The sequence below is a fragment of the Malaclemys terrapin genome, chromosome 14, assembly GCF_027887155.1.
Source record: "Malaclemys terrapin pileata isolate rMalTer1 chromosome 14, rMalTer1.hap1, whole genome shotgun sequence".
NCBI classification, from domain to species: domain Eukaryota; kingdom Metazoa; phylum Chordata; order Testudines; family Emydidae; genus Malaclemys; species Malaclemys terrapin.
The window spans coordinates 107,394-133,704 of NC_071518.1; the positions used below are offsets into that span (position 1 = coordinate 107,394).

Genomic DNA, 26,311 nt, shown 5'->3' on the forward strand with positions numbered 1-26,311 from the left:
ACATGGACACTCAAAGGCCCTTCTTGTCAATGAGGATTAGTTTCCTGCCAAATTTAAATTTGCTACCCACAGACATTTTGGAGCAAGAGATACTCAGATTAGTCCCTTTTTATTTTATCATAGGGAAGGTGTCCATTCCCCCAACCTCTCATTTAAAGTGGTTGAATTTGAAATATTTTTTGCACAAACTTTCAGAATGAATTCATCTTTGGATAGAGACTGGGCCTTGAAAATTAGTCCAGCGGGTTATGAACTGAACACTGTAATGGGGAAGGGGAGTTATAAATAGAAATGTTCACACAATCTTAATTATAGGTGGTGATGGTGCTTCAGCTACAACAATAGAAGTGGGCTATTGAGGTTCTGATCCCACTAAAAGTGATGACATCCCAAGACTTCAGCTTCAACACTTCTAGACTGGAAACATACCAGTGCATTAGGCCTCAAACAGCATCTACTAAAATCCACATTTGTGTAGACCCACAAACTTAACAATAAAAATCCAAGCATTTAGCAGATTCACAGAAATTCTTTATGGATGCCAGTGCTAGAACATCTGGACTCAGGAGCAACCAGGGATATTGGTGATGACTAAGGGATGTGGATGCCTGCTGTCTCTCTCTGGAATCAATAGCATTTCAGATACTCTCATTCATATATTTAAACTTACACTTCTAGTCTAGAGCTTTGTTTTTCATCTCTGTTTGCCATACAGTAATTGTTACCATGTGCAGCTCTGCTGCCTGGAGCAACTTCTCATTGTGTTTTCTTTTTCTTTCCCCTTGTTCAAGCCTAACTATGGGACAGCTTTATGAGAAGGAGAAGGATGAGGATGGATTCTTATATGTGGCCTACAGTGGAGAAAACACATTTGGCTTCTGAATGCTGGGGTCTGGCTGCTGCATCGTCCCGCTGTGTATCTTGTAAATAGCCAATTGTTTTCAGTTATGACACCCACAGAGGTTTCTCCCATACACATCATGCATTTGTAACTGGATTAATTTCCTAATATATTGATAGGTCTTGTTTTATTAGACTAGTAAATTATCAGAGTTTTTTGAGTTTTTTTCCTTTATTGTGCATTGTCCTCATGGCTATAAGTTCCCAGAGCCTCACCCCTCTGGAACACATATTTAATGACATTGTTTATATATTGACGCAAAGTAGTTGGGCTACTACAACATGAAAAAGAGGAACATGCATTTATTCTGGATTTAGTTTGAGATGTTAGCTTGACAAGAATTAAAATATTATTCTTAGAAACACTGTCTTCACTAGGTTATTCTGAGCAGTAGCAAGATGCTTATCATATTGAACTAAGTTAATGTTCCTCTTTCTGAATTCTATTAAGGAATAACTAAATAAAAATTCCTCCCACACACATGTTGTTATGTGGCCAATGTCCTTTCTTGACCTTAATTTTGGCCGGCAAGATTCTACAGTGAGGGAGCACACTAATGCACGTAAAAGGAGGAAACAAGGATCTGTCCTTGGGGACCAAACCACCATGGCTGGAGCAGCCAGTCCTCATTAGGAGAGGAGCCAAGAGTTGCCAATGGGACCCAGCTCTCAGTCCAAGGATGCTGGGGAGGAGGGAACTGGATAATGGGATTGTGTATATGGGGAAGGGCTGACAATCAAGATACTGGACAACACATACAAGGCAGAAGAGGACCAGGCAGCAAAGGAGTGGGAGAGAATAATACACTAGGTGAGAGAAAGTTATATACTCTTACGAGAAGTTTCAGTCCTGCAGTGGTTTTCAACTTATTTACCATTGTGGGCCGCATCCAATACTACGTGTATGGCCCTGAGGCTGTTACATGGGCTGCAGCTCTGTGCTTATTGGGCTGCAAGTGATCTGCGGGGGACAGGTTGAGAACCACTGCTTTATTTCATGAAAATTAAAAGTCACTCCAAATTCATGATTGGAAAATAGGTATAGTCACATCACAACCCTCAATGGGTACATCTATACAGCAGCTTGGAGCTATAAATCACAGTTTGGGCAGCCATACACATGATTGAGCTAGCATACTAAAAATAGCAATGTAGGCATGGTGGCGGAGGCTAAGTACAATCATGTCCACAGTCCTAGGTACGTACTTGGATGGCTAGCCCAAGCTGCCACCTGTACCACTGTGACCACACTGCTATTTTCAGCTCACAAGCTCAACCAAGCAGTGCATGTTTGGCTACCTGAGCTGTGAATTACACCTTCCAGCTGTGCTGTAGACGTACTTTAAAGCAGGGGTGAAAGTGGGTGGGTACGGTGTACTGGTAAGAAGCCAACATTAAAGTGCTGCCACAATGCTTTAACATCAATGCTCCTTTTGCCACCCCCCGCCCCGGGCCACTGACCCAGGGGGAGCGGGGGGGAAGGGGCAGCTGCCTCGGGGCTGGTGATTTAAAAGGGGCTGGGGCTCCTGACTACGGCCGCCGCTACCACAGCAGCAGCTGGAGCCCTGGGCCCTTGTAAATTGCCACTGGAGACCCTGGCGGCGCAGGCCAGGCAGCACAGATGGGCTGGCTGGGGGAGGCTGACCCCAGCTCTGCCCCTTCTGCCCGAGGCTGGGCCTCCATACCGGTAAGAATTTAATATTACTTTCACCCCTGCTCTAAATGTAAACAGGCTCTGAGACAAGTAAGTGGGGTTGAAATAGTTTTGATCTTCACTTTCTCTTTACAATGGTGCACAAAGGCCTTGGGGAACCAGGACTGAATCACAGCATTGGCCTTTGGCAATCAGGGCCCACCCTTTGCGCAAACCCAGAACAAACGGAATTAATCATGCAATAAGATTTCAACTTCCTCATCACTGGGTTTACACTGCTATACTGCTTCTACATACTCAGGCTACACAGGGTAGAACAAGGAGAATGTGTGCTGCCAAGTAAAGAGGAGGAAGCCTCTAGTTATGTGCCGGGGCACTCATGCTATAATGGGTAGGGCAGATAGCTACATGGCAAGAGTTATTGGAGAATTAGCATCTCTTAATATAGTATAGTAGGAAATCACTAACCATAATACTTCAGGCTGCAAACAGAACCCTGTTTTTTGTTTTTTTTAACACTATGGTGCTAGTGAGGGTTGTTTTTCTTTGTTTTTTTAAAATGTGCCAGGGTCAACGTGGCGGTTATCATGGTGAGCCTACTGCTGAATTTACACACATTGAAGCTTCCAGGAGCTTACACTATATTTAAAGCTATGTTTGGCTTTAAAGGTCACATTTACTGGTGCTATCTTTCTTTTGTTGGGAAGAGGCCTATTACTAAAGCTGGTTTCAATAGTGTAGCATGTGCTCCCTGCATCTGAAAAAGTGCTCTTAATCAATAAGCCTTTCATTAATTTAGTGCTGCAGCAGTTAAGGTCCTGTCATCATTTCCACTGTGAACCCTCTTTTTTCATGAGTTAACACTCATCTATGTTTGTTTTGGGCAGAAACTTGGCATAGCAAGTCTCTGCCTGGAGGGACTTTCTGGCCCTGGTTTTCAAAACTTGGAAGGAAGGCAATAGGATTAGCTGCTTTTTTTTTGTATCCTTTACCATTAAAAAGGAGTTTTGTATTCTTTAAACTGAAACATTGCACCATTTGTCCATAGGCAAAACTAGGCTCTGGCTAGTTAGGACATAAATTGAAGCAGCTGATTATATAATTCAGAAACATGATTCACTGGTTTATCACTTAGCCTTCCCTGAAAATTTTAAATACACCCTAGTAATACACAGACGCAGCTACCCAAACCTTGACAGGAACAAGCTTTAACCACAATAGCATGACAGGCTGAAATGACTTTGGAATTTCCCTCATGAATATCTGAAAAACAAGTGATGACTTTATTTCTTCTTACATTAGCTCACAGATTACTGGCCAGTCTAGACTCAGCAGCCCGGAGTCACGAGGAAAGAACTGCACAAGAAAGACTGCAGCACAGAAATGAGAAAGGGCTCCATAAAGGTCTCTTTATATTGTATCAAGAGGTGGATACATGTAGGTTGGCAGCATAACAGAGCGAACGATTTTTCTTACTGCACATCCCTGCTTTTGGTAGAACCATTCTGACTTATAGAATGGAAAAAAAGTGACTGAGCCAGGATGTTTGGCTCTCACATGACTACTTCCCCCACCCCATTCCCTCTTTTTTTTAAACCCTTCAGTATTGGCAGTGGCAGCTCAGCTTATGCACTGGAGAATGCAGAAGGGTGTAAAACAAGAACTTTTTCAGGGACTTCTTGTAACTCTATCCCCTCCCTCATGCCTGGAGCTCTTCTCTCCACCCTGTTCGCCCCTTTGCCAGGGTCTCCCATACCAGGAACTGTGCTCGTCTCTATTCCCTACTTCCCCCATTTTCCCCTGCCACCAGGGGTTGTCCCTTCGTCCCATGTTACATGCACGGTATACACCCCCTTCCCTGGGTTCCCTATGCCCCCCTGAGGTTGTATGCCCCCCCCAATTCCCCAACATGCTAGGGGCTCTGTGTGCACACATGCCATTCCTCCCCCCCACTTATTTTCCTTTCTTTTCTGTTTCAGGACGTCAATATTTTAAACTGTATTGGCAGGCTAGACAGTACTGAGGGTGCTGTTAAGGGGAAATGTCTTCATGGTTGTCTCTGGTTCTGTGCGCTATAGCCAATTACAGAGAAGCGTTAAGCTGATAGCTCTGTTAACCAGATGCCCGTGACTGTCCCCCTCCCCTTTTTCACCAAAATCAGTAGGGCTCTATCCCCCAGCCTCAACAATTACTTAACATTTTGGAGCTGATCGGATGTGATGTTCAACCCTTTTTTCTCATGAAAGAGAGAAATGCCATTAAATTGAGTGACAAGGGATATGAGGGAATACCTTTTATTAGACCAACTTGTGTTGGTGAAAGAAACGAGCTTGCAAAGTTCCTCTCTTTCACCAACAGAAGGTGGTCTAAAAAAAGATATTCCCTCACCCCCCCTTGTCTCTCTAATATCCTGGGACCAACATTCCTGCAACACTGCAAACATTAAATTGTGTGTAAGGCCTCACAAGCTCAGCCAAGGAATCTTTCAAGTGCTGTTTTGTTTGGTGTTTTAATTCTTGCCCTCTGGCGTGGGTTCACTAACAACTCATCTAGGCTGCAGCATGTCTGACTCTCTCATTGTCCCCATCCCAAAAGGTTAATGACACTGGGCAGAAGCCCCAAAGCTGCTGGCTCCCCCTGCCACGCCTTAGTAGAAACAGGCACACTAGCTCATTGTACAAAGGCACAGGGAAAGCGTAGGAAAGAGTTAAAAAAAAACCTACGTTCCCCAACTGCTGATCTAAAAGCTAGACTGGCTGCAGTACAACTAGCCTTATACAACTTGTTCTAACATTACAGCTGGAGAGGAAATGGAAACATTCCAGTCTGGTTTGCAGGTTCACTGGAGACCTTGTTTATGAATAACAAAGGGGAAAACAAGCACATTCGGAAGATCTGGTTTACGCTGGCTACATGGTATCTCACAAGACTTTAGGAAAGGGAGGAGGTAATGAGTTTGAAAATGTACTGGTTTGTTTTTATATTAGTGTATTATAGTGCACTAACTGCTAAGACCTGCTGCTTCTCCATCTCAGGCGACCATACCCTCTTCCTAGATGCTTCACATTCCTGCAATTCACCCCAATCCCAAAATATACTAGGATCTGGCTTGACCTCCAGCTGCTGGTTCCTTACACAAGTTTTAGATAGCAGCTTCTTTACCCCTACACTGGCTCAGTTCTTTCAAGAGGGGCTGGGATGTTGATGCTGGCTATGAAAAGTGTGGGAGGAGACAGATTAGACTCAGGCTGTCTCCTCCTCCAGCTTTATCACTTCCTACAGGAAACCATAATTTAGCCATGGTGTGAACCAAAAGGATTGTCAAGGAAGGCAATAGGCTTAGCTCCATTTCTCCCTCCTATGCATTAGAGCAGCATACATCTGCCATCGCTCTGCTCAATGTTTTTGTAAAATGTAGGCTACAACAGGACAGACATCTGAGAGAACAGTGGCTCTTGGGTGATTATATAATCTCAGTCTTGGACTTAAGGAAGAAAATATGTACATGTGAACTGTCAACTGCCCAGATGGAAGAATCTGGGTAGACCACACAACACTTCTAGTTTGACTAGGACATTTCCCACCAGTCTTAGACTGTTCTGCCATGCTGATATCATCTAATAATATTTTGCTGAGACCCATCTATTAAAGCAAAGCCTGTCAGGGACTGTATACTGCTACCGGAAGCCTCTCCAGCTTCTACCAGGCTCAGTTAACACATGGCATAAGCCAAATGGTAACATTGTAACATGAGGCCCTTACTGATAAAACCAAGATCTGTTTTCCCAAGGAGAAATGGTGAATAAAAGGCTTGAGTGTCTCAGTGTTAGTATTTCTTTCATGTATCTGTTGGCTCAGACTTCATAGTGTCTTATCTCACTGAAAATTGTTTTTAATGGAAATGTGGCATCCTTTCTGCTCTCTGATTCATATTTTTTTTAAAAACCTTCCCCACTGTAAAATGCAGAGGCTTTTATGGAACAATCTGGATATAAAAAAATAAAATGACTAATTAAAAGCCCCATTTTTACCCAACTCATCAAATTATCTCTCATCAGTAGGGTGACTAGATACCTTGGTCCTCTGGGATTGGTCTTGGTCTTGGCTTGGACGTATGAGAGAACAGATAGTGCCAAGCCAACAGATTTGGGTGCTGTATCTTTTCCACAGCAGAACAAAAGGCTGGCATGTCACCCCTTCCTACTTTCATCTCCCTTGTCAAAGATATCAGAGTTGGTAGTAGATGGATCAGGAGTTCCTCTACTCATATGCTGTGATAAATGAAGAGGGGGTAGCTCCCTATTATGGACACCCAGCCAGCCAGTTAGCTATAAAATCCCTCTGAGTAACTGTTCTCTACTTGCTTTACCTGTAAAGGTTAAAAAGTCCACAGGTAAAAAGAAAGGAGTGGGCACCTGACCAAAAGAGCCAATGGGATGGCTGGAACTTTTAAAAATTGAAACAAGACTCCCCTTTGTTGTCTGTGGTTGTTCTCCGGAGAGAGGAGACACACAGCTGCAATGCTATAAGCCGCTTTAAGCCAGGTATGAGAAATCATCAGATCATACCTATAATTACTTATTTGAACCCGCCCCCCAAATATGTAAGTACATCAGAAAATGTCTACAAAGATGTGATTAGGGTTATTTCCTTTATTTCTATAAATAAAATCTTTTTTTGGGGGGGAGGAATCTTCCCTGTGCTAACCGCAAATGCTTTTGTTTGCTTGTAACTTTTAAGCTGAACCCCCAAGAAAGCTATTTTGGGTGCTTAATTTTTGGAAATGCTCCTTTAAAATCTAGCAAAAGCCTAAGTTCAAGTCATGTTTTTTTCTTTTTTGTTTTTAATAAAATTTACCTTTTTTGAGAACAGAATTGGATTTTTGGTGTCCTAAGAGGTTTGTGCATATGCTGTTTAATTAGCTAGTGGCAACAGCTAATTTCTTTTGTTTTCTTTCTCAGCTCTTCCCCGGGGGGGAAGGGTGGGAGGGGGTGAAAGGGCTTGAGAGTACCTCACAAGGAGGAATTCCCAAGTGCTTCTTGCTGGATCAAGGGGGTTTTTGCATTTGGGTGGTGGCAGCATTTACCAAACCAAGGTCAGAGAAAAGCTGTAACCTTGGGAGTGTAATACAAGCCTGGAGTGGCACATATTAATTTTTAAAATCCTTGCAGACCCCCACCTTCTGCACTCAAAGTGCCAGAGTGGGGATTCAGCCTTGACATATGCCATGGTAAATACAGCTCAGAAGTGACCACCCAAGACCACTGGGGTCTAATTTATATTTCATAAAGAATGACAAACAAGCAGCCATAACAAGTTCCCTTTTCTATCCCCCTCCCTCAGGCTCAGATTTTTAAAGGTATTGAGGTGTTGCTGTGCTCAGCCTAAATCCCACGCTCCCTTGGAAAATGGGATTTAGTCTCCTAAGTCAGTGAGGCATTGCAATGACTCAAATCACTTTAAACAGCTGGGCCTTAGAGACAAGGTCCTGGCTTCAACTGACAGCCAGAATTTGGCCCACATTCTAAAGTAACATCTCCCACTCTGTCTGAAGGCTCCATCAATGCTGGGCTCACACAGCTGCCATTTTATGTAAACTGCAGGTAATCCTTGGTATTCTTGACCCAGGCTCCTAGGGCCTGGCTACGCAGCACTTTCCAAGCTTCTTGATAGTTTGCTGCAGCTTCCTTGTACTCCCAATAGGTCTCCAACTTCTTCTCCCTGATAGGAAATGCACCACAACAATGGACAGATTTCAGTTTTCTTATTAACAGGAGGTTAACCTTTCCTTTCTGAACAAACACCCAACCCTGTGAGAGGCCAGTCTGCACTCCACTGACTGCTCTTCCTGACCCACTTGGCAAACAGGCAGGCATATAAATACTAATCTGCAAGAGTTTTGTGGGAATAAATGGAAAGAGATGAAAAGGCCTACTGCCATTCCACCTCAGACCCATGGATCTAGCAGACAGACTAGGCCTCTACTGGCTAACTATACCCTTCTCCCTAAGATACAGTGTACTATTAGTGGTGGTACCACTGTGATGGCTGCATTTCGGAGGGCAGAAAGGGGATCCTTGGATATAATCTGTAATTCTGTAAAGTACTCAGCTACTTGGGAAAAAGCATTTTGTAAATTACAAAAAAGTAATTTTCCCTCTGTTGATACTCACACCTTCTTGCCAACTGTTGGAAATGGGCCACATCCACTCTGATTGGATTGGGCTCGTTAGCACTGACCCCCCATTTGGTAAGCAACTTCCATCTTTTTATGTGCTGTAATATATATGCGTGCCTACTGTATTTTTCATTCCATGCATCTGATGAACTGGGTTTTAGCCCATAAAAGCTTATGCCCAAATGTGTTAATCTCTAAGGTGCCATAAGGACTCCTCGTTGTTTATGTAAATCAGTGTTATACGAGAAATGCTCACATGATTGGCAGGCAGGAAAAGAGATTATCTATTCTCCTGCAGCCCCAGGCAAATCTCTGAAAAAATCTGACACATTGGCACGTGCATGTATTCAACACCTACTCTTCTCCACAACACAAAAGCCACACCTTTGATCCATTATTCAGTTTCAAACTTTACTTTCAAGTCTTCATCCATACTTGAGATCACAAATCTAGTTAGTAAAGGTAACTGTGTTAACATAATGTACTAGGACATAGTACCACAAGGACATTCTGATTAAAAAATTAGAACTATACTAAATAAACGCAATGTACACAAGTGGATTCAAAACTGGCTGACAGACCTTCAAAACGTAATTGTTAATGGGGAATTGCCCTCAAATTGGGGTGCATCCAATAGAGTCCCCCAGGGATCTGGTTTTGGGCCTATTTATCTAATATCTTTATCAATGCTCTGGAAGAAAATATAAAATCATTGCTAGTACAGGTGATAGACTGCTGAAGCAATAAATAATCATGAAAACAGAGCAGTCATACAGAATGATCTCGACTGCTTGGTAAGATGGACCCATTCAAATAAAATGCAAGGTCATGAATCTAGGGACAAAAAATGCAGGCCATACCTACAGACTGGGGGAACAATACTCTGGAAAGAAGTGACAGTGTGAGAGTGCAGGGGTACTACTCTTGTTAACTTCAGCTAAGCTTCTCCCTCCTCTTGCATTTGTGCTTGTGTTTAAAGGAAAGTTTACAAGCAAGTCTTAAAAAATTTACCCAGACCTACTAGCCAAAGGACTAAGCCCGCCAGCCATGATGAAAGATACCTATGCTGCCATATCTCCAAGGCCTCATACCCTGCAATTTAAAGGAATTAGTAATCAGAGTCCCTGAAGCAAACAAGCTCTCCACAGGAGATGTGTTGCAATTAAATACAGTGTGCATACAGATCCCCCAGGTGAGAGGCGGAGAGGGGAAGAGAAAGGAGAGTACAGTTGAAGAGATAGGTGAACCAGGATGGCATGGAGTCCCAAAGACCAAGAAGTAGATGCTGTTAGGGAGGAGGGATTGATCAATCATCATAAGTAGCAGAAAGACCTGGGAACAGACAAGGGACCCATGGACTTGGCCCAGAGAAGGCAGTTGGTGACTTTGGAAAAAGATGTGTCAATAGAGTAAAGGGGGCAGATTGCAAGGGATCAAGAAGAGAATCAGAGAAATGAAGGGAGGAACTTAGGAGGCAAAGTGGGGAGGATGAACTGATGGCTGTAAGAAAGTGGAGTCTTGGGAGCGTTAGGTAGGGGATACCAGAATGCACTTGAACGCAGAAGAAAAGGAGTTGGTGAGGCAGACAGACAGGGGATCGGTGAGAAAGGCAGTAAACAAATGAGAGTGAGGAGGGACGGTTTGACAGCTTGGAAATCAATAGAAAAAGTCCACTCTGAATCAGAGCCCAGAGCGAAGGAAGAGAATATGTTCTGAAGGTGGCATGAAGGGGAAGCGGAGGGGGAATAGCGGTTTGAAGTTACGTGCTATAGTGTTTTGGTTGGTAGCAGGAAAGCAGCAGGGCAGGCTGAGTGGAGAGCTAGGTCCCCCTGCTGTACACACTAAGCTTGCATAGCCTGTATCAGAGACAAACGTATCTGTGTGTCTGCTGAACTGTGCCACAAGGAGAAGTCCAGAGACAGAAAATGACAAAGGACAAAAATGCCATAGGAAATTACAAAACCACAGGAATCCTTTAAAGGTTTGAGGTGAAAGAGTGTTATGTAAGCACCACATAGCCAACCTTCCAATCACGCAGCAGCACGCCCTCAATGCACCACACAAACCCAGCTCCTACCATCCCAGTTATGAAGTCACGTTGGACAAACAACAGAAGTAGAGATCCCCATTCAATGCTGTGGCTAAAAGGGCAAATCCTTGGATGTTTAAAACATGTACATATCCAGCAGAAGTCGGGAGGTGGTATTGCCTCTCTCAACTCAAATAATGTTTCCACTTTTCATGTCCACACTTCAAAAAGATGTTGAAAAACTAGAGAGGGCTCAGAGGAGGAACAAAAATGATTCAAGGTCTAAAAAAAAAAAAATCCCAGAAAGAGATTTAAAGACTTCAATCTGTTCAGCTCATCAAATAGAAGGTTATGGGGCAACTTGATCACAGTCTAGAAGTATCTACATGGGGAGAAGATTTTTCAGGGATCTTTGAGCCTTCTGACAAAAGCATAAATGAGATCCAATAGGCGGAAGTTGAAAAATCCTAACTGGAAATAAGACTTTTTTCCCAAGAAGTTGGGATATTTAACCTTTGGAACAGATTAACAATGGATGTGATAGATTCATCATCACTTGGAATCTTGAAATCAAGATTAGAGGTCTCTTTCTAACATATATGATCTAGAGTTCAACCAGAAGTTATAGGTTTGATGCAGCAGTGGTGGACGGAGTTCTATGGCCTGTGGTATTATATGCAGGTCAGACTAGATGATCCGAATGGTCCCTTCCGGCCTAAAAACTTATGCATTGCTTTCTTTAGTAACATAATGAAATTCCCACTAGGTAAGAGCTGCTGCTTTTAGTAAAAGTCTCTATACACAAAGCAGATACAGCACAGGAAGCAGACATGCAAGCTGTTCACATGGCCCCCACTCCCCATGGGGTTTCGCTGTGACCTGAAGGGAGAAACTTTTAACCCTTGACTTCTCTCTGCTGACACTAGTGCCTTTACTGGCAATTAGTAACAGCTACAACAGTGGTTTTTGTGATGTGGACACCTGTGCACTAGGGAATGCACTGAGACCCATCTAATCATTTCGCAGAAAGCAAACAGTGGTTAATTATCACCACTGGTTTCTGTCTGTGCCAACACTTGCTGGATTTTAACCCGACTGTTTCTCATCCTTGCTCACCTGAACTAGCAAGTCCCCCCAAAAGGACAGTTACCTGTTCCATAACTGGCAACATGTGGTGCTCAGGTGTATTCCACTATAGGTGTGCGTGCTCGCCACGTGCACCGGTGCCGGAAGTTTTTCCTTTAGCAGTATCCATAGAGGGGGAGCACCGCTGCAACCCCTGGAGTGACGCCTCTATATCACGCCATAAAGGGGGCTGCGTGCTCCCCCCACCCTCAGTTCCTTCTTGCCAGACAACTCCGACAGAGGGGAAGGAGGGCGGGATGTGGAATACACCTGAGCAACACATCTCGAAGAACGCCAGTTACGGAACAGGTAACTGTCCTTTCTTCTTCGAGTGATTGCTCCTGTGTATTCCTCTATAGGTGACTCCAAGCTATACCTGACGGAGGTGGGTAGGAGTTAAGTTTTAAGATTTAAGGGTTACCTGGGCAGAGCATCGCCCTACCAAACCCTGCATCATCCCGCGTCTGGGAGACGATCGCATACTGCGAGGAGAAGGTGTGGACAGAGGACCACATAGCAGCCCTACATATGTCCTGAATAGGGACGTGAGCCATATAAGCAGCTGACTAGGCCTGGGCTCTCGTTGAATGAGCCTTCACTATAGGAGGCAGGGGAACCCCTGCTAGGTCGTAACAGGTGCGAATGCATGAGGTGATCCAGGCGGGAAATCCGCTGGGTGGAGACCGGACACCCCCTCATGCGCTCGGCCGATGCAATAAACAGCTGGGGGAACTTCCTAAATGGCCTGGTTCTGTCTAGGTAGAAGGCCAGCGCTCTGCGCACGTCTAACATATGCAGGTGGCGTTCCTCATTAGAGGAATGGTGCTTAGGGCAGAATATCGGAAGGAAAATATCATGATCCATGTGAAAAGCCGTGACTACCTTCGGCAAAAAAGCCGGGTGAGGGCTTGTCCTTATAGAAAACCATATAAAGTGGTTCAGAGGTCAGGGCCCTGAGCTCCGAGACCCGGCGGGCTGAGGTGATAGCCACTAAGAATGCCACTTTCCACGATAAATGGGACCACGAACATGTGACTAAAGGCTCGAAAGGAGGCCTGTGAGGTGGGAGAGCACTAGGTTCAGGTCCCAGAGCGGGACCGGGGGTCTGGCGTAAGGGAATGCCCGATCTAACCCTTTTAGAAACCAGGACGTCATGTGATGTGAAGTATCAGAGGGGTAGCCGTGTTAGTCTGAATCTGTAAAAAGCAACAGAGGGTCCTGTGGCACCTTTAAGACTAACAGAAGCATTGGGAGCATAAGCTTTCGTGGATAAGAACCTCACTCACTCTGAAGAAGTGAGGTTCTTACCCACGAAAGCTTATGCTCCCAATACTTCTGTTAGTCTTAAAGGTGCCACAGGACCCTCTGTTGCTTTATGTGATGTGAAAACACTGAAAGGCCCTGCACCGGGGGGTGGAAAGCCGAAATGGCTGCCAGGTGCACCCTGATCGAGGAGGGCGCCAGCCCCTGGGTCCTAAAGGACAGGAGGTAATCGAGGACGAGCTGGATAGATGCGCAAGAGGGAGAGGAACCTCTATCCCTTGCCCACACAGAGAACCGATACCATTTGGCCAGGTAGGTTCGACGTGTGGAGGGTTTCCTACTCTCCAGCAGGACACTTCTCACATCCTCAGAACATCTCCCTTCCTCCTCATTCAACCACGGAGCAGCCACGCTGTCCAGTGGAGCGGGGCCAGGTTGGGGTGGAGGAGACAACCTTTGTCCTGGGAGAGGAGGTCCAGGCGGAGCGGCAGCCTGCGAGGGGGGCCGCTAAGAGTTGCAGTAGGGTCCCATACCAATGTTGATGGGCCCAGTCCAGGGCTATGAGGATAATCCTCGCCCGTCTGACTTCACCTTCTGTAGGACCCTGCCTATTGGGGGAAGGGTGGGAAGGCGTACAACAGGGGCCCTGACCATGGGAGCAGGAATGCATCCGATATCGCCCCGTCACCCTCTCCCGCCCTGGAGCAGAACCAGGGACACAGGCGATTCTGGGCGGTGGCGAACAGGTCTACCTGGGGAGCACCCCACTGTAGGAAGATCCACCTGGCCACCTTCCTGTGCAGGGACCACTCGTGATGTTGGGTTGTTGTGGGCTATACAGAACTCCCACAGGAGCTGGGCTTCCTGGAATAAGGCCCGGGAACGCATGCCCCCCTGCTTGTTGACGTAATACATGGCGGTCGTGTTGTCCGTGAGGACTCTGACCACCCTCCCTTGTATGTGCTGGCGAAATGCCACGCACGCCAGGCGCACGGCCCTGAACTCCCTGACATTTATGTGCAGGGTCAGTTCCTCGGGTGACCACATACCTTGGGTCCTGAAGCCCCCCACGTGGGCTCCCCATCTCAGGTCTGAGGCATCCGACACTAGATCTAGTGAGGGAGGGGGATCTCAGAAGGGAATACCCTGAAGCATGTTCCTCGGGAGGGACCACCATTGCAGGTCTGCCACCACCGTTGGTGGCACCATGACGACCTTGTCCAGGCCATCCCTGGCCTGGGAGTAACAGGAGGCCAGCCAGAGCTGAAGGGGCCTCATCCTACCCCTGGCATGTCGCACCACAGAGGTGCATGCTGCCATATGGCCTAGGATTTGAAGGCACACCCGTGCCGTAGTTAGCGGAAAGGCCGTGACTGAGGCGATGAGAGCTTTGAGCATCTCGAATCTGTCTCGTGGGAGGGAGGCCGTGGCCACCCGGGAATCTAACAGTGCTCCTATGAAGTTTATGCCCTGAACCGGGGCTAACGTGGATTTCTCCTCGTTTACCACTAGGCCTAGAGCTGCGCAGGTGTTTAGCAGGAAGTTCATCTGCTCCTGCACCTGAGACGGAGACTTGCCCTTGAGCAGCCAGTCGTCTAGGTAGGGGAAGATCTGCAGCCCTTTCCTCCTGAGGTGGGCCGCCACCACCACCATACACTTTATAAAGACCCTAGGGGCAGTAGAAAGGCCAAAGGGGAGGACCGTAAACTGGTAGTGGTCCTGACCCACCAGGAAACGGAGGAAGCACCTGTGACCCTCAAAAATGTGGATGTGAAAATACGCATCCTGGAGGTCCAGAGCCGTAAACCAATCCCCCGGGTCTAGGGATGGAATAATAGAGGCCAGGGACACCATGCGGAATTTGCAACGAACCAGGAACTGGTTGAGATTCCGCAGACCGAGGATGGACCGGAGCCCGTCCTTTGCCTTCGGGATGAGGAAATACCTGGAGTAAAATCCCTTGCCCTGGAATTCCCGAGGTACCCTCTCCACAGCTCCGGCCGGCTCCCAGGATGGAGGATGATGGGGAGGGGGCGAAACGAACTGCAACCTGTACCCTTGGGAGATGGTGCTGAGGACCCATCGATCCGACGTTATACGGGACCATTGCTGTCGGAAGGCAGAAAATGGTTGGCAAAACTCAACTTTATTAACTGGGGGGGGGGTTCCCCTGGCAACAGGCCCGGTGACCCCCCCACAATGAGTCAAAAACGCCTCTTCCCTGGCCTCTTGCCCTTCGAGGGGCCAGGCCGTGGGGCCAAACGGGACTGGCGTTGGGATCGACACCTCTGCTCCCTCTGCCTTTTAGGCGGGGGTTCGTATCTGCCCCGAGCCAGAGGAGTGGAGGTTTGAGGCCTGGGCTTATCCTTGGTGGGCGGGACATACAGGCCTAGCGTCTGCAGGGTGGTGCGGGAATCCTTCATCCCATGCAGACGCATGTCTGTCTGGTCCGCGAACGGGCCCTCCCGTCGAATGGCAGGTCCTGCATGATGGACTGGGACTCCACGGACAGCCCCGACAGCGAGAGCCACGACGCCCTCCACATGGAGATGGCCGAAGCCATCGAACGGGCCGCTGTGTCCGCCGAATCAGAAGCCGCCTGGAGAGCTGCTTTGGCCGCCACCGCACCCTCGTCGACCAAGGCCCGGAACTCCTTCCTGTCCTTGTACTGAAGGAGGGGTTCAAACTTTGGGAGGGACCCCCACAGATTAAAATCATAGCGGCTCAGTAGCGCCTGGTGGTTAGCCACTCTGAGCTGGAAACTCGCCGAGGAATAAACCTTTTTTCCAAAGTTATCAAGTCTCCAAGCGTCCTTGTCCTTGAATGTGGGCGTGGGCTGGCCATGCCGCTCACGGTGGTGAACGGACTCTACCACCAGAGAGTTCGGAGCTGGGTGGATATAGAGGTTTTCGTGCCCCTTTGCGGGCACAAAATACTTCCTCTCGGCCTTCTTAGCAATGGGCCCCAGGAAGGCCAGGGTCTGCCAAAGGCCAGTGGAAATATTGACCACCCGTTGGTGCAGAGGAAGGGCCACACGGGCCGGTGCCGAAGAGGTCAGGACATTGACTCAAGTGTCCGAGGACTCCTCCATCTCCTCAGCCTGGAGCTGGAGGTTCGATGCCACCCTTCTAAGTAGCTCCTGGTGAGCCTTAAAGTCCTCCTGAGAGACGGGAGGCGGCACCGCAATGGACTCGTCCGACGCCGAGGAGGCAGCTGGCATGGTGCCTTCAACGTCCGGCAGCACCGGCTGCTTGAACTCCGGACCCGGGGTCGGTGCCGGTCGTTTGGTGCCCGCAACCTGGTCACGGTGCCGAGGCGGAGACGCCGAGTGGGCCTGAGAGGCTCCAGCCACGGAGCGGGGTCTCGGCGGTGCGGGTGCTTGGGGCCACGGTGCCCACTGGCACCATTGTCCTTGCCAGGGAACCCCCTGCCACTGAGACGCGTGGAGGCCCAGCAGAGCCACTTGGTCCTGCGGTGCGGAGCGGCCCAGAGAAGGGCAGCTGGGTGCCGACGCCGAGGTCCTGGACGACTGCACGGTGCCGTATGATCAACTGGAACGGTCCCAGTCATGACGTCTCCTGCCCCGAGATTTTGACCTCCATCACGAGGACAGGTAGATCTCCAAGGAGCTGTCTCTCAACTCCCTTCGGCGACTGTGGCTATGATGCCACGGTGCCGGGGACTCCCGGGACGCACTCCGAGCGCGGCGTCTACTGGTGTAAGAATGCTGGTGCCGTTGGCGCCGAGACCTGTTCCTCTCACTCTGGCTTGAAGAGGGGCGGCGCCACCTCTTGTCCTGGCGTCTACGGTCCCTGCGATCAGAGGAGTCAAACTCACTCCCAGAAGACCCGGCCCGCAGGGCGGAAGTGTGTCGCGGGCTTCGGGCCGGCCCTTCAACCCAGGAAGGCACCTCGATCTCTGACACGTCCGGGGCGGGCTGATTTGCGCCCAAGGGCGGCTTCCCTCGGGACCGGGGGCCCAACTGAAGTGGCGCTCCCGGCATTGGTAGGGCTAAGATGTTGCGCGCGGCCTGGGCTGCCTCTGCCGTCGAAGGCATCCGCACTTCGGGAGACACTTGCGCGGACAGGACCGGACTACTCCGTTCAGCCCGAGTTGGAGAGGTCTAGGTCCCGACGGGGATTGGGGGCTGCCCAGCTCGGGTCTGGCCTCACCCCATTCTTTCTCCCGGCACCGCTGAGTCTTTCCCTGCTTCTTAGGTAGGGACAGTGCTAGGGTTACCATATTCTGTACCTCCAAATGGAGGACACTCCACGGCCCCCGGCCCCACCCCCAGCCCCGCCCATACCCCCGCCCCAACCCCGCCCCCTCCCCAAAGTCTCCGCCCCCTCCCCTGCTTCCCGCGAACATTTAATTCGCGGGAAGCCTGAAGCAGGTAAGGGGGATGTGGGGGGGAGGAGGCGCGGCCCAGGCTGGCCCCCCGGCGGCTCCAGCCTGGGTCGGCTCGGGCCCTGGGGTGCCGGCCCCGGCCCACCACCCCCGGCCCGCCCAGCACTGCCGGCCCCCGGCGGCCCGGCGCACCCCCCAGCTCCCCGGCTCCCCGCGGGCCCGGCTGACCGGGCTCCCCGCGGGCCCGGCTCCCCGCGGGCCCGGCTGACCGGCTCCCCGCCGGCCCGGCTGACCGGCTCCCGGCCCGGCACCGCGCCCCCGGCTCTCCCTCCGGCCCCGCGCCCGGCCCGGCACTGTGACCCTGGTTCCCGGCCCGGCACCGTGCCCCCGGCCCCGCACCACCGAGCCCTCCCGATTTTCCCGGACATGCCCGGCTTTTGGGGATTTCCCCCCAGACGGGGATTTGAGCCCCCAAAAGCCGGACATGTCCGGGAAAATCCGGACGTATGGTAACCCTAGACAGTGCTTCACTATGCACCGAAGATGCGGTGCCCGGCGTGGGGTCGGGTCGATGTGCCGGTGCCGGGGCTAGTGCTGACTCTATCAGAAGTGCCCAGAGTCGGATCTCACGCTCTCGTTTTGTCCGGGGTTTGAAAGAGCGGCAGATTTTGCAACGCTCACTAATGTGAGCCTCGCCCAGACAGCGAAGACACTGGGAGTGCAGATCGCTTCTGGGCACAGAATTGCGACAAGAGTCGCACGACTTGAAGCCTGGACCATGGGGCATGCCCTGAGCCAGGCTAAGAACTAGAGAAAGTGTTCATACTCGAACTGGATACCACTAAGGATAGAAGCACTGCAGCCAAGGCTGGAGCAGAAGTTCGGACTACCTTCACTGGCGGCAAGAAGGAACTGAGGGTGGGGGGAGCACGCAGCCCCCTTTATGGCGTGATATAGAGGCGCCACTCCAGGGGTCGCAGCGGTGCTCCCCCACTACGGGTACTGCTAAGGGGAAAACTTCCGGCACCGGTGCACGTGGCGAGCACGCACACCTATAGTAGAATACACATGAGCAATCACTCGAAGAAGAACTTTTTCATATCATGGTCTCACTTGAATACAAGAGGTACCACTACTGCTAACTCCAACTGGGTAACAGATGTAAGAAAGCATATACTGCATTTGCCAATATCCAAATGTTGTAGCCTTAAAAAGTCGAATTTTAATGCTGATCCCAGCAGAAATAAAATTTCATTATATTGGCAGCCTCTGGTTTCATCAGAGCCATTCTTGGGATCTGTTGAGATTCTCCTTATAACCAATCAGAAAGAGTAATTCCTCACCTGAGAGATTCTGGCAGATTCTCCTGTGAAATACTAGCCACCAGCCTTTGGAATACATGGAAAAGTTCCACCTTACAGATCCGGGACCTAATAGGAAGAGGAAACTGAATTCAAATCATCAGCTGTAGGATAAATAAAACAGCAGTTTTGCTGTGGACACCTGTCTCATTAGGCCTACAGCAATGATAGATAATTTGCTCCTTCCCTCAATTATAAATGCTTTGCCTAGGATACTCTTACAAATGACTAGCCACCTCCCAGAGTCTTGTACATCTAGAATTGCTCTCAGGGAGAAGGAGAGGATGACACAAGAAAGGAACTTTTCAACAAATGCACTTTTGTTTGTTTGTAAAACCTTAAAGAGTTTTGCAGATGAGGTTGATATGTTGGAGAAAATGGTCCCCTGCTTCCATTCTACGCCTGGTGGAGGTGACAGTAACTATCTTCACTTACTGGAAAAGTCTGGTTACTTATAAACACTATCTTGTATGAATTTTTTTAGGGCGTTTACAAAGTTATTCCCTGTTCAAACCACAAAATGGTGGTAATTTTATAAATATTTAGAAAGAGGCCATAAAGATAAAATACAACTACAATTAACAGTTCTGTAGGTTTCTGAGATAATTTAGAATTGGTTTTCTAATTATAGTTTTAAATGTTCAAATAATGAGTTTGCTAGAGAAGTGAAAGGAGTGAAATGATGAGAAAGGAAGGGTCATGGAAAGCCAAAAGGGAGAGGTAATCATTCATAGAATCACCGTAGAACAGCCGTAGGCTAATGTACACTGACAAAGACAGCAGTGGGATACTTCAGAAGAGTGAATCAGAATTTTGTATCAGGAGCGTTTTCTGGCCTCTCTCTTTCTGGCTGTGTTCAGCAGTGGCATGGGAATCTGGAATGGTATGCTTACCTTTACAATTCACATTAGCACAGCTCAGACAAAGACCCTTTGTTAATTTCTTGAATGATGTAAAGGGATCCGTAGTGATTTAACTTCTGCTGCTCCATCCGAGCTCCCCACTCTCCTTTCCCTTCACTTGAAGTGATACACTGATAAAGAGCTACATTGTCCAAGAAGCAAGCTGTAAAGCCATCCTAGCCAGTACTATGGCAGACTGCAGAGGGGACATTTCAATATCCCCACAGCATCCTGTGCAAGAGACTGTGCCCCTGCCAGCCCACATCCATCTCAGAAACGAGGGGCTCAGCACCAAACATGAAGCAAGAGAACAACCCACAAGACTTTGACAGAAGTGCCAACAATTACATTATTTATCGTGAATAAAAACCCTCAATAAGACAGATGGGGGCAAAGGGGAAGGGGATAAAAATCCTGCCCTGCCTCACAGGGGTGCCAGGCAGACACACTCATTACTGGCTGCGAGGCACTCGGACGGTATAGTGGTGCGACATCAAAAGGCCCATCAGTAAGTAAGGAAAGTGAGTGCCATTTGAAAATGATGATTTATAAGGAAGGCCTAGATGGTGGAGTTTGTTAAATAGTTTTTTTCCTGACAATTTTTTAACCTTAGAAATAGCAGGAATATCAAGTCTTCTCTTCCCTGTTTTTGCCAGAAGACTTTTTGGAGAACCCAGGAAAGTAGAATGGGGAGTGCCTTCAGCCTTAAATGAATGCTTAGAATATTGAGCCTTTAACAAAGATATTTTATTATGTTTAGTGGTTTGGTTAATTTTTATTAACAAAAGCCAAAAAAGACTGTATAAAACTGCTTCCTCCTTCAGTTAATCAGGTTTCATTTCCTTGCTATCTGTTATGTCGTAATCTTAAATGTCATAAAGAGCCAATTATATAATTTTAGCAATAATAGCGATCCATAAAGTCTTCCAGGAAAAACAGTAGACAAGACATGAATTTTTAATGTAACAAACTAAGCCTTTACGTTAGAAAATAAACTTTTGAGCTTTAGTCACAAAGAAAGAAAAGGATATACACCCCTTTGCAGGTCGATCAACACCGGATTTTTTTTTTTTTCAAATGTGTTAAATTAGTGCAAATGAAGAGAGTCCTACTTAGCCACAGAACAGATATAGTATGGAGCACAGTCTTGTAAGCTTCCCTCACACCATCCATCAGCTCACCTGTTCAGGATGAGAGGTTAATTCAACCTCCATAGTCCATCCAGTTCTTGGTCTCTCTGGTCTGACTTTATTGCAATTATATAAAGTGCACTTATCCACAGTTCTAGGAGCAGGTATTATTATTTAACATGTTTATTATGGCAGTGCCTAAGGGCCCACCAAGAACAGGGCCAGGCGCTGTACAAATACAGAGCAGCAGACAGTCCCTGCCCTGAAGAACTTACAGTGTAACTAGACCAGACAGACACAGGTGGGGGAAGGAATAGAACACACCAGCAGAGTGAGCAATGTGATGACAGCAAACAGCATGCTAGTTCCACTTTTGGGGAGGAACGGGGAGGAAGGCAGATGGGGGGCTACTTAAGAGGAGATAAGCTAAAGGGAAAGAAAAGGGAAGGGGAATGAGGGGGACAGGGCAGGGGAGAAGAGGGTCAGATGTAGAGTGAAGATGAGGTGAGGAGACTGAGGGAGGGATGGAACAAGCAGCCAATCAGCACAGAGCAGGAAGAGTCCAATGAAAATTGCAGAAAGATCTAAGGATCCATAGGTCCAAAAGGTTCCTGGTTCTGCTCCCATGGGCTAGTGTCTCTGGCTGGTTCCTCTCACTGTACAAACAAACAATTTGTACAAAATGTACAAACAATTTACAAAAATACTTACAAAAATCAAATAGGATCATCTATATTAATTAATATTCTCCCAAATACCACACTTAAGTTATAAAGCTCTTGGTCCTCCTGTTCCTAGAGAGGAGCTGGAAATATTGTACAGTGGGCTTTTAATAAAGGTAAACAGCAGTTCTAAGTCAAGGAGATTTTTCTCCTACTCTCCTTCCGTAAGACTAAATCTAGGATTCTCCTCCCCATCACCTCGCTCACTACTGCTCAGTTCCCAGCTGACTGGAAAACAGACAGGCCATGCAAGGCACCAGTTAATGGACTGGTGATGTGGACACCTGACTACAGTACCAGAACACGGCCAATACTGCCAACTATTTTCCCATTTATCTGCCTGGTGGGTTTTGCCTACATGCTCAGGGTCTAACTGATTACGATATTTGGGATCAGGAAGGAATTTTCCTCCAGGTCAGATTGGCTGAGACCTGAGGGCTTTTTGACTTCCTCTGCAGCCTGAGTCACAGGTCACATGCAGGTTTAAGCTAGTGTAAATGGTGAATTCTCTATAACTTTAAGTCTTTAAACCATGATTTGAAGACTTCAGTAACTCGGTTAGAAGTCTATTTCAGGCGTGGGTGAGGTTCTGTGGCCTGCACTGTACAGGAGGTCAGACTAGATTATCATGATGGTCCCTTCTAACCTTAAAGTCTATGAGTCTACTTTCAAACAAGCTACTGAACAAGCTACAACTTTTGGTCATCACTCACCTGAACTGGAATTGAACCAGCAACCCACAGGCAAAAGTCTCTATATCCCATCATCAATTCTGAGCTATCACATCCCAACTTATCAACATTGTCGATATGTCAATCCCCAGACACGTTCATATTACAGAAACCAGCAGTCTCGTCCACAGTAGTGCAATTTTTCGAAATTTTTTCAAAGAGACATTATTAAGGGCACAAGAGCAAACTATCACACTGCATAGGAAGATAGGAAGTATGGCAAGAGACCAACCTGGCTTAACCAGGAGATCTTCAATAATCTAAAACTCAAAAAGAGACCTACAAAAAGTGGAAACTCTGTCAAATTACAAAGGATGAATATAAACAAACAACACAAGTATGTAAGGACAAAATTAAAAAAGCCAAGGCACAAAACGAGATCAAACTAGCTAGGGACATAAAAGGAAACAAGAAAACATTCTACAAATACATTAGAATCAAGAGGAAGACCAAGGACAGAGTAGGCCTGATACTCAATGAGGGAGAAAAGACAATAATAGAAAATGTGGAAATGGCAGAGGGGCTTAATGACTTCTTTGTTTCGGTTTTCACCAAGAAGGGTGGTGGCAATTGGTCATCTAACATGGTGACTGCCAAAGAAAATGAGGTAGGATCAGAGTCTAAAATAGGGAAAGAACAAGTCAAAAATTACTTAGACAAGTTAGATGTCTTCAAATCACCAGGGCCTGATGAAATGCATCCTAGAATACTCAAGGAGCTGACTGAAGAGATATCTGAGCCATTAGCAATTATCTTTGAAAAGTTATGGAAGATGGGAGACATTCCAGAAGACTGGAAAGGGGCAAATATAGTGCCTATCTATAAAAAGGGAAACAAGGACAACCCGGGGAATTACAGACCAGTCAGTTTAACTTCTGTACCCGTGTCAAACCAACCTGATAGCTTTCTTTGACAGGGTAACAAGCCTTGTAGATAGGGGTGAAGCAGTAGATGTGGTATATCTTGACTTTAGTAAGGCTTTTGATACTGACTCGCATGACCTTCTCATAAACAAACAAAGGAAATACAACCTAGATTCAGCTACTATAAGGTGGGTGCAAAACTGGTTGGAAAATCATTCCCAGAGAGTAATCATCAGTGGTTCACAGACATGCTGGAAGGGCATAACGAGTGGGGTCCCACGGGGATCAGTTCTGGGTTCGGTTCTGTTCCATATCTTCATCAATGATTTAGATAATGGCATACAGAGTACACTTATAAAGTTTGCGGATGATACGAAGCTGGGAGGGGTTGCAAGTGCTTTGGTGGATAGGATTAAAATTCAAAATGATCTGGACAAATTGGAGAAATGGTCTGAAGTAAATAGGATAAATTTAATAAGGACAAATGCAAAGTACTCCACTTAGGAAGGAACAATCAGTTGCACACATACAAAATGGAAAATGACTGCCTAGGTAGGAGTACTGCAGAAAGGGATCTGGGGGTCATAGTGGATCACAAGCTAAATATGAGTCAACAGTGTAATGCTGTTGCAAAAAAAGCAAACATATTCTGGGATGTGTTAGCAGGAGTATTGTAAGCAAGACACAAGTAGTAATTCTTCCACTCTACTCCACGCTGATTAGGCCTCAACTGGAGTATTGTGTCCAGTTCTGGGTGCCACATTTCAGGAAATATGTGGAGAAATTGGAGAAAGTCCAGAGAAGAGCAACAAAAATTATTAAAGGTCTAGAAAACATGACCTATGAGGGAAGATTGAAAAAAACTGGGCTTGTTTAGTCTGGAAAAGAGAAGCCTGAGAGGGGACATGATAACAGTTTTCAAATAAATAAAAGGTTATTACAAGGAGAGGGAGAAAAATTGTTGTTCTTAACCTTTGAAGACAGGACAAGAAGCAATGGGCTTAAATTGCAGCAACGGCAGTTTAGATTGGACATTAGGAAAAACTTCCTAACTGTGAGAGTGGTTAAGCACTGGAATAAATGGCCTAGGGAGGCTGTGGGATCTCCATCATTGGGGATTTTTAAGAGCAGGTTGGACAAACACCTGTCAGGGATGGTCTAGATAATACTTAGTCCTGCCTTGAGTGCAGGGGACTGGACTAGATGACCTCTCGATATCCCTTCCAGTTCTATGATTCTAGGATAATACCATAGGAAATTTTTCATTCCAAACTGGTCAGGACAGGACAAAACAGCAATCTCTTCTAAAAAGTACAGCTTTGAGGACAGAGGCCAGCTTCCATTTTTGACATGTTAATGACCACAGAAGAGCAAGTGTCATGGGAAAAAGTAAGACAGAAGTGCTAGAAATAAACCACAAGTGTTCCAGCTTCCAATAAAGTGATTACACTTCACACAAAGCAGGCAGAAATAAGATTTGCAGCCTGCAAGGGAAAACACACATCTCAAACAAGTGCAACCAAAGAAATCAATTACTCCAACAATAAAGGAAGCACTGTAACAATCCTCTCTGAAAAGGGGGTGGCCACATGTGAAAATTCTATCAAATAACAGGTTCATCTCCTACCCAATAACCAGGATGGAGGCCACTGCCTTCTGCTAGGCAGAGAATGACAATTTAGTCTACATCATCAACAAAAGATTCTGGTTTCATTTAAAAATATCCCCCCTGGTTTAATTATTAGAAAAATTCTATTAGGCAAAGGTAACAAGAAACATCCCAGTGAAGGGGCTAAGCCTATAAACACACAGATTCAACCTGCCCCGCCCCTACTCTCTATTCTGTGCAGTAGGAGCATGGTCTGGGATGGAACAAACATGGGGATTTCTTTCCCATCGCATTACCCACTAATGATGCCCGCAGTCCCTACACACCACACTCTATGTCAAAGTAAAAGAGAGAGGGGAACATACATTGATAAGGATACACTCCCAGAGGGACATCACAAGCCCTTACTACCACCACACCTGGTCTGGCGACTTCCGATTCCTTTCTTTGTTGTTCCTTGCTTGAAGCCATTTGAGGTGACATCTAGAGGTTGCTCAGGGACAGCACTCCAGCTGATAGCTGGGGGAAAAAAGATCATGAACAAAGAGATTCTCAGCAGAAAATCACAACTCTCAATACTGCAAAACAAAAGGGTTTGTGATGCCAATATACCACTACTCAGACTAATTCAGGTAAACTTAAATGAATATGCCACTAGCATTGTAATGTTTCCAGTCCCATCAGGGATAAGTCTGGAGTTTCATATAGAAACATTTTGATTAAACATTTCTTCCCTTCCCAATAACCCACTAGACTCCTGAAACAGACAAAAAATTAGAGATGGCAAAGACCAATCAAGTCATCTCGGGGCAGATTTTCAAAGGTATATAAGAACCTAAAGATGCTGACAGGCACCTAGTGGGATTTTCAGAAGCATCTATTTACCTCTTTAGACACCTAAATACCTTTAACACCTGGCCCGTAGTCTCTCTTCTCCACAAGGCAGGAGAGTTCCCTTCAATACATTCTGTCATGTTTTGGTCAAACATATTTTAAGTGACCCAGACAACAAGGCTTCCCCTTGCTTTGCTTGAAATATTAGATTGTGGAATATTCCATCTCATGGCAAAAGTTTTGCATACTAGTCAGCTTATATTCTTGCTGCTGCCTCCCCCGACCCTAAACAATCCCTCAACCTTTTTCACACTTATACTTTTCAAATATCGATAGATATTTGAAAGTGATATCAGAAATTAGCGAATGAATAAAGGCTGAGTAGAAAGAGCAGGGAAGAGCTGATATTTATCTATCCCTCTCCCCTATACTTTGTCTGTTTCTACTCATCTTAGATTGTAAGGTCTCTGGTACCAGGACTATATATTCTTATATGGGTTGAAAGTGCTTAGCACTGTGTGAGTGCTATTCTAATATAAATACATAAAAAACACTAACAATGTACCCAATTTATCATTGCATAGACTAACTACAGCTCCTTTACTCTCTCCTTACAAATCTCTACAGCCTCATGATAAGTTATTTTTGTTCATCTCTGAATTC

At 46.8% G+C, this 26,311-nt stretch overlaps 2 protein-coding genes across 7 annotated transcripts in view; one reads left to right on the forward strand and one right to left on the reverse strand.

Annotated features, from left to right (window-relative positions):
- Positions 1-1,381, forward strand: part of GABARAPL2 (GABA type A receptor associated protein like 2) — a 28,266-nt gene extending 26,885 nt beyond the window's left edge. The window contains exon 4 of the mRNA XM_054048623.1: positions 792-1,381. Coding sequence (XP_053904598.1) covers positions 792-882 — 91 coding nt within the window. The 3' untranslated portion in view covers positions 883-1,381. The remainder of the gene's footprint in view (positions 1-791) is intronic.
- Positions 1-26,311, reverse strand: part of ADAT1 (adenosine deaminase tRNA specific 1) — a 70,175-nt gene that overhangs the window by 13,084 nt on the left and 30,780 nt on the right. For 3 of the 6 annotated variants that reach the window (XM_054048617.1, XM_054048616.1, XM_054048621.1), the window contains 3 exons: positions 25,234-25,333; positions 18,840-18,926; positions 7,192-8,275 (listed from right to left, as the gene is read on the reverse strand). In XM_054048617.1, coding sequence (XP_053904592.1) covers positions 8,143-8,275; positions 18,840-18,926; positions 25,234-25,333 — 320 coding nt within the window. In that variant the 3' untranslated portion in view covers positions 7,192-8,142. The other 3 variants (XM_054048620.1, XM_054048618.1, XM_054048619.1) reach the window with 3 other exon arrangements.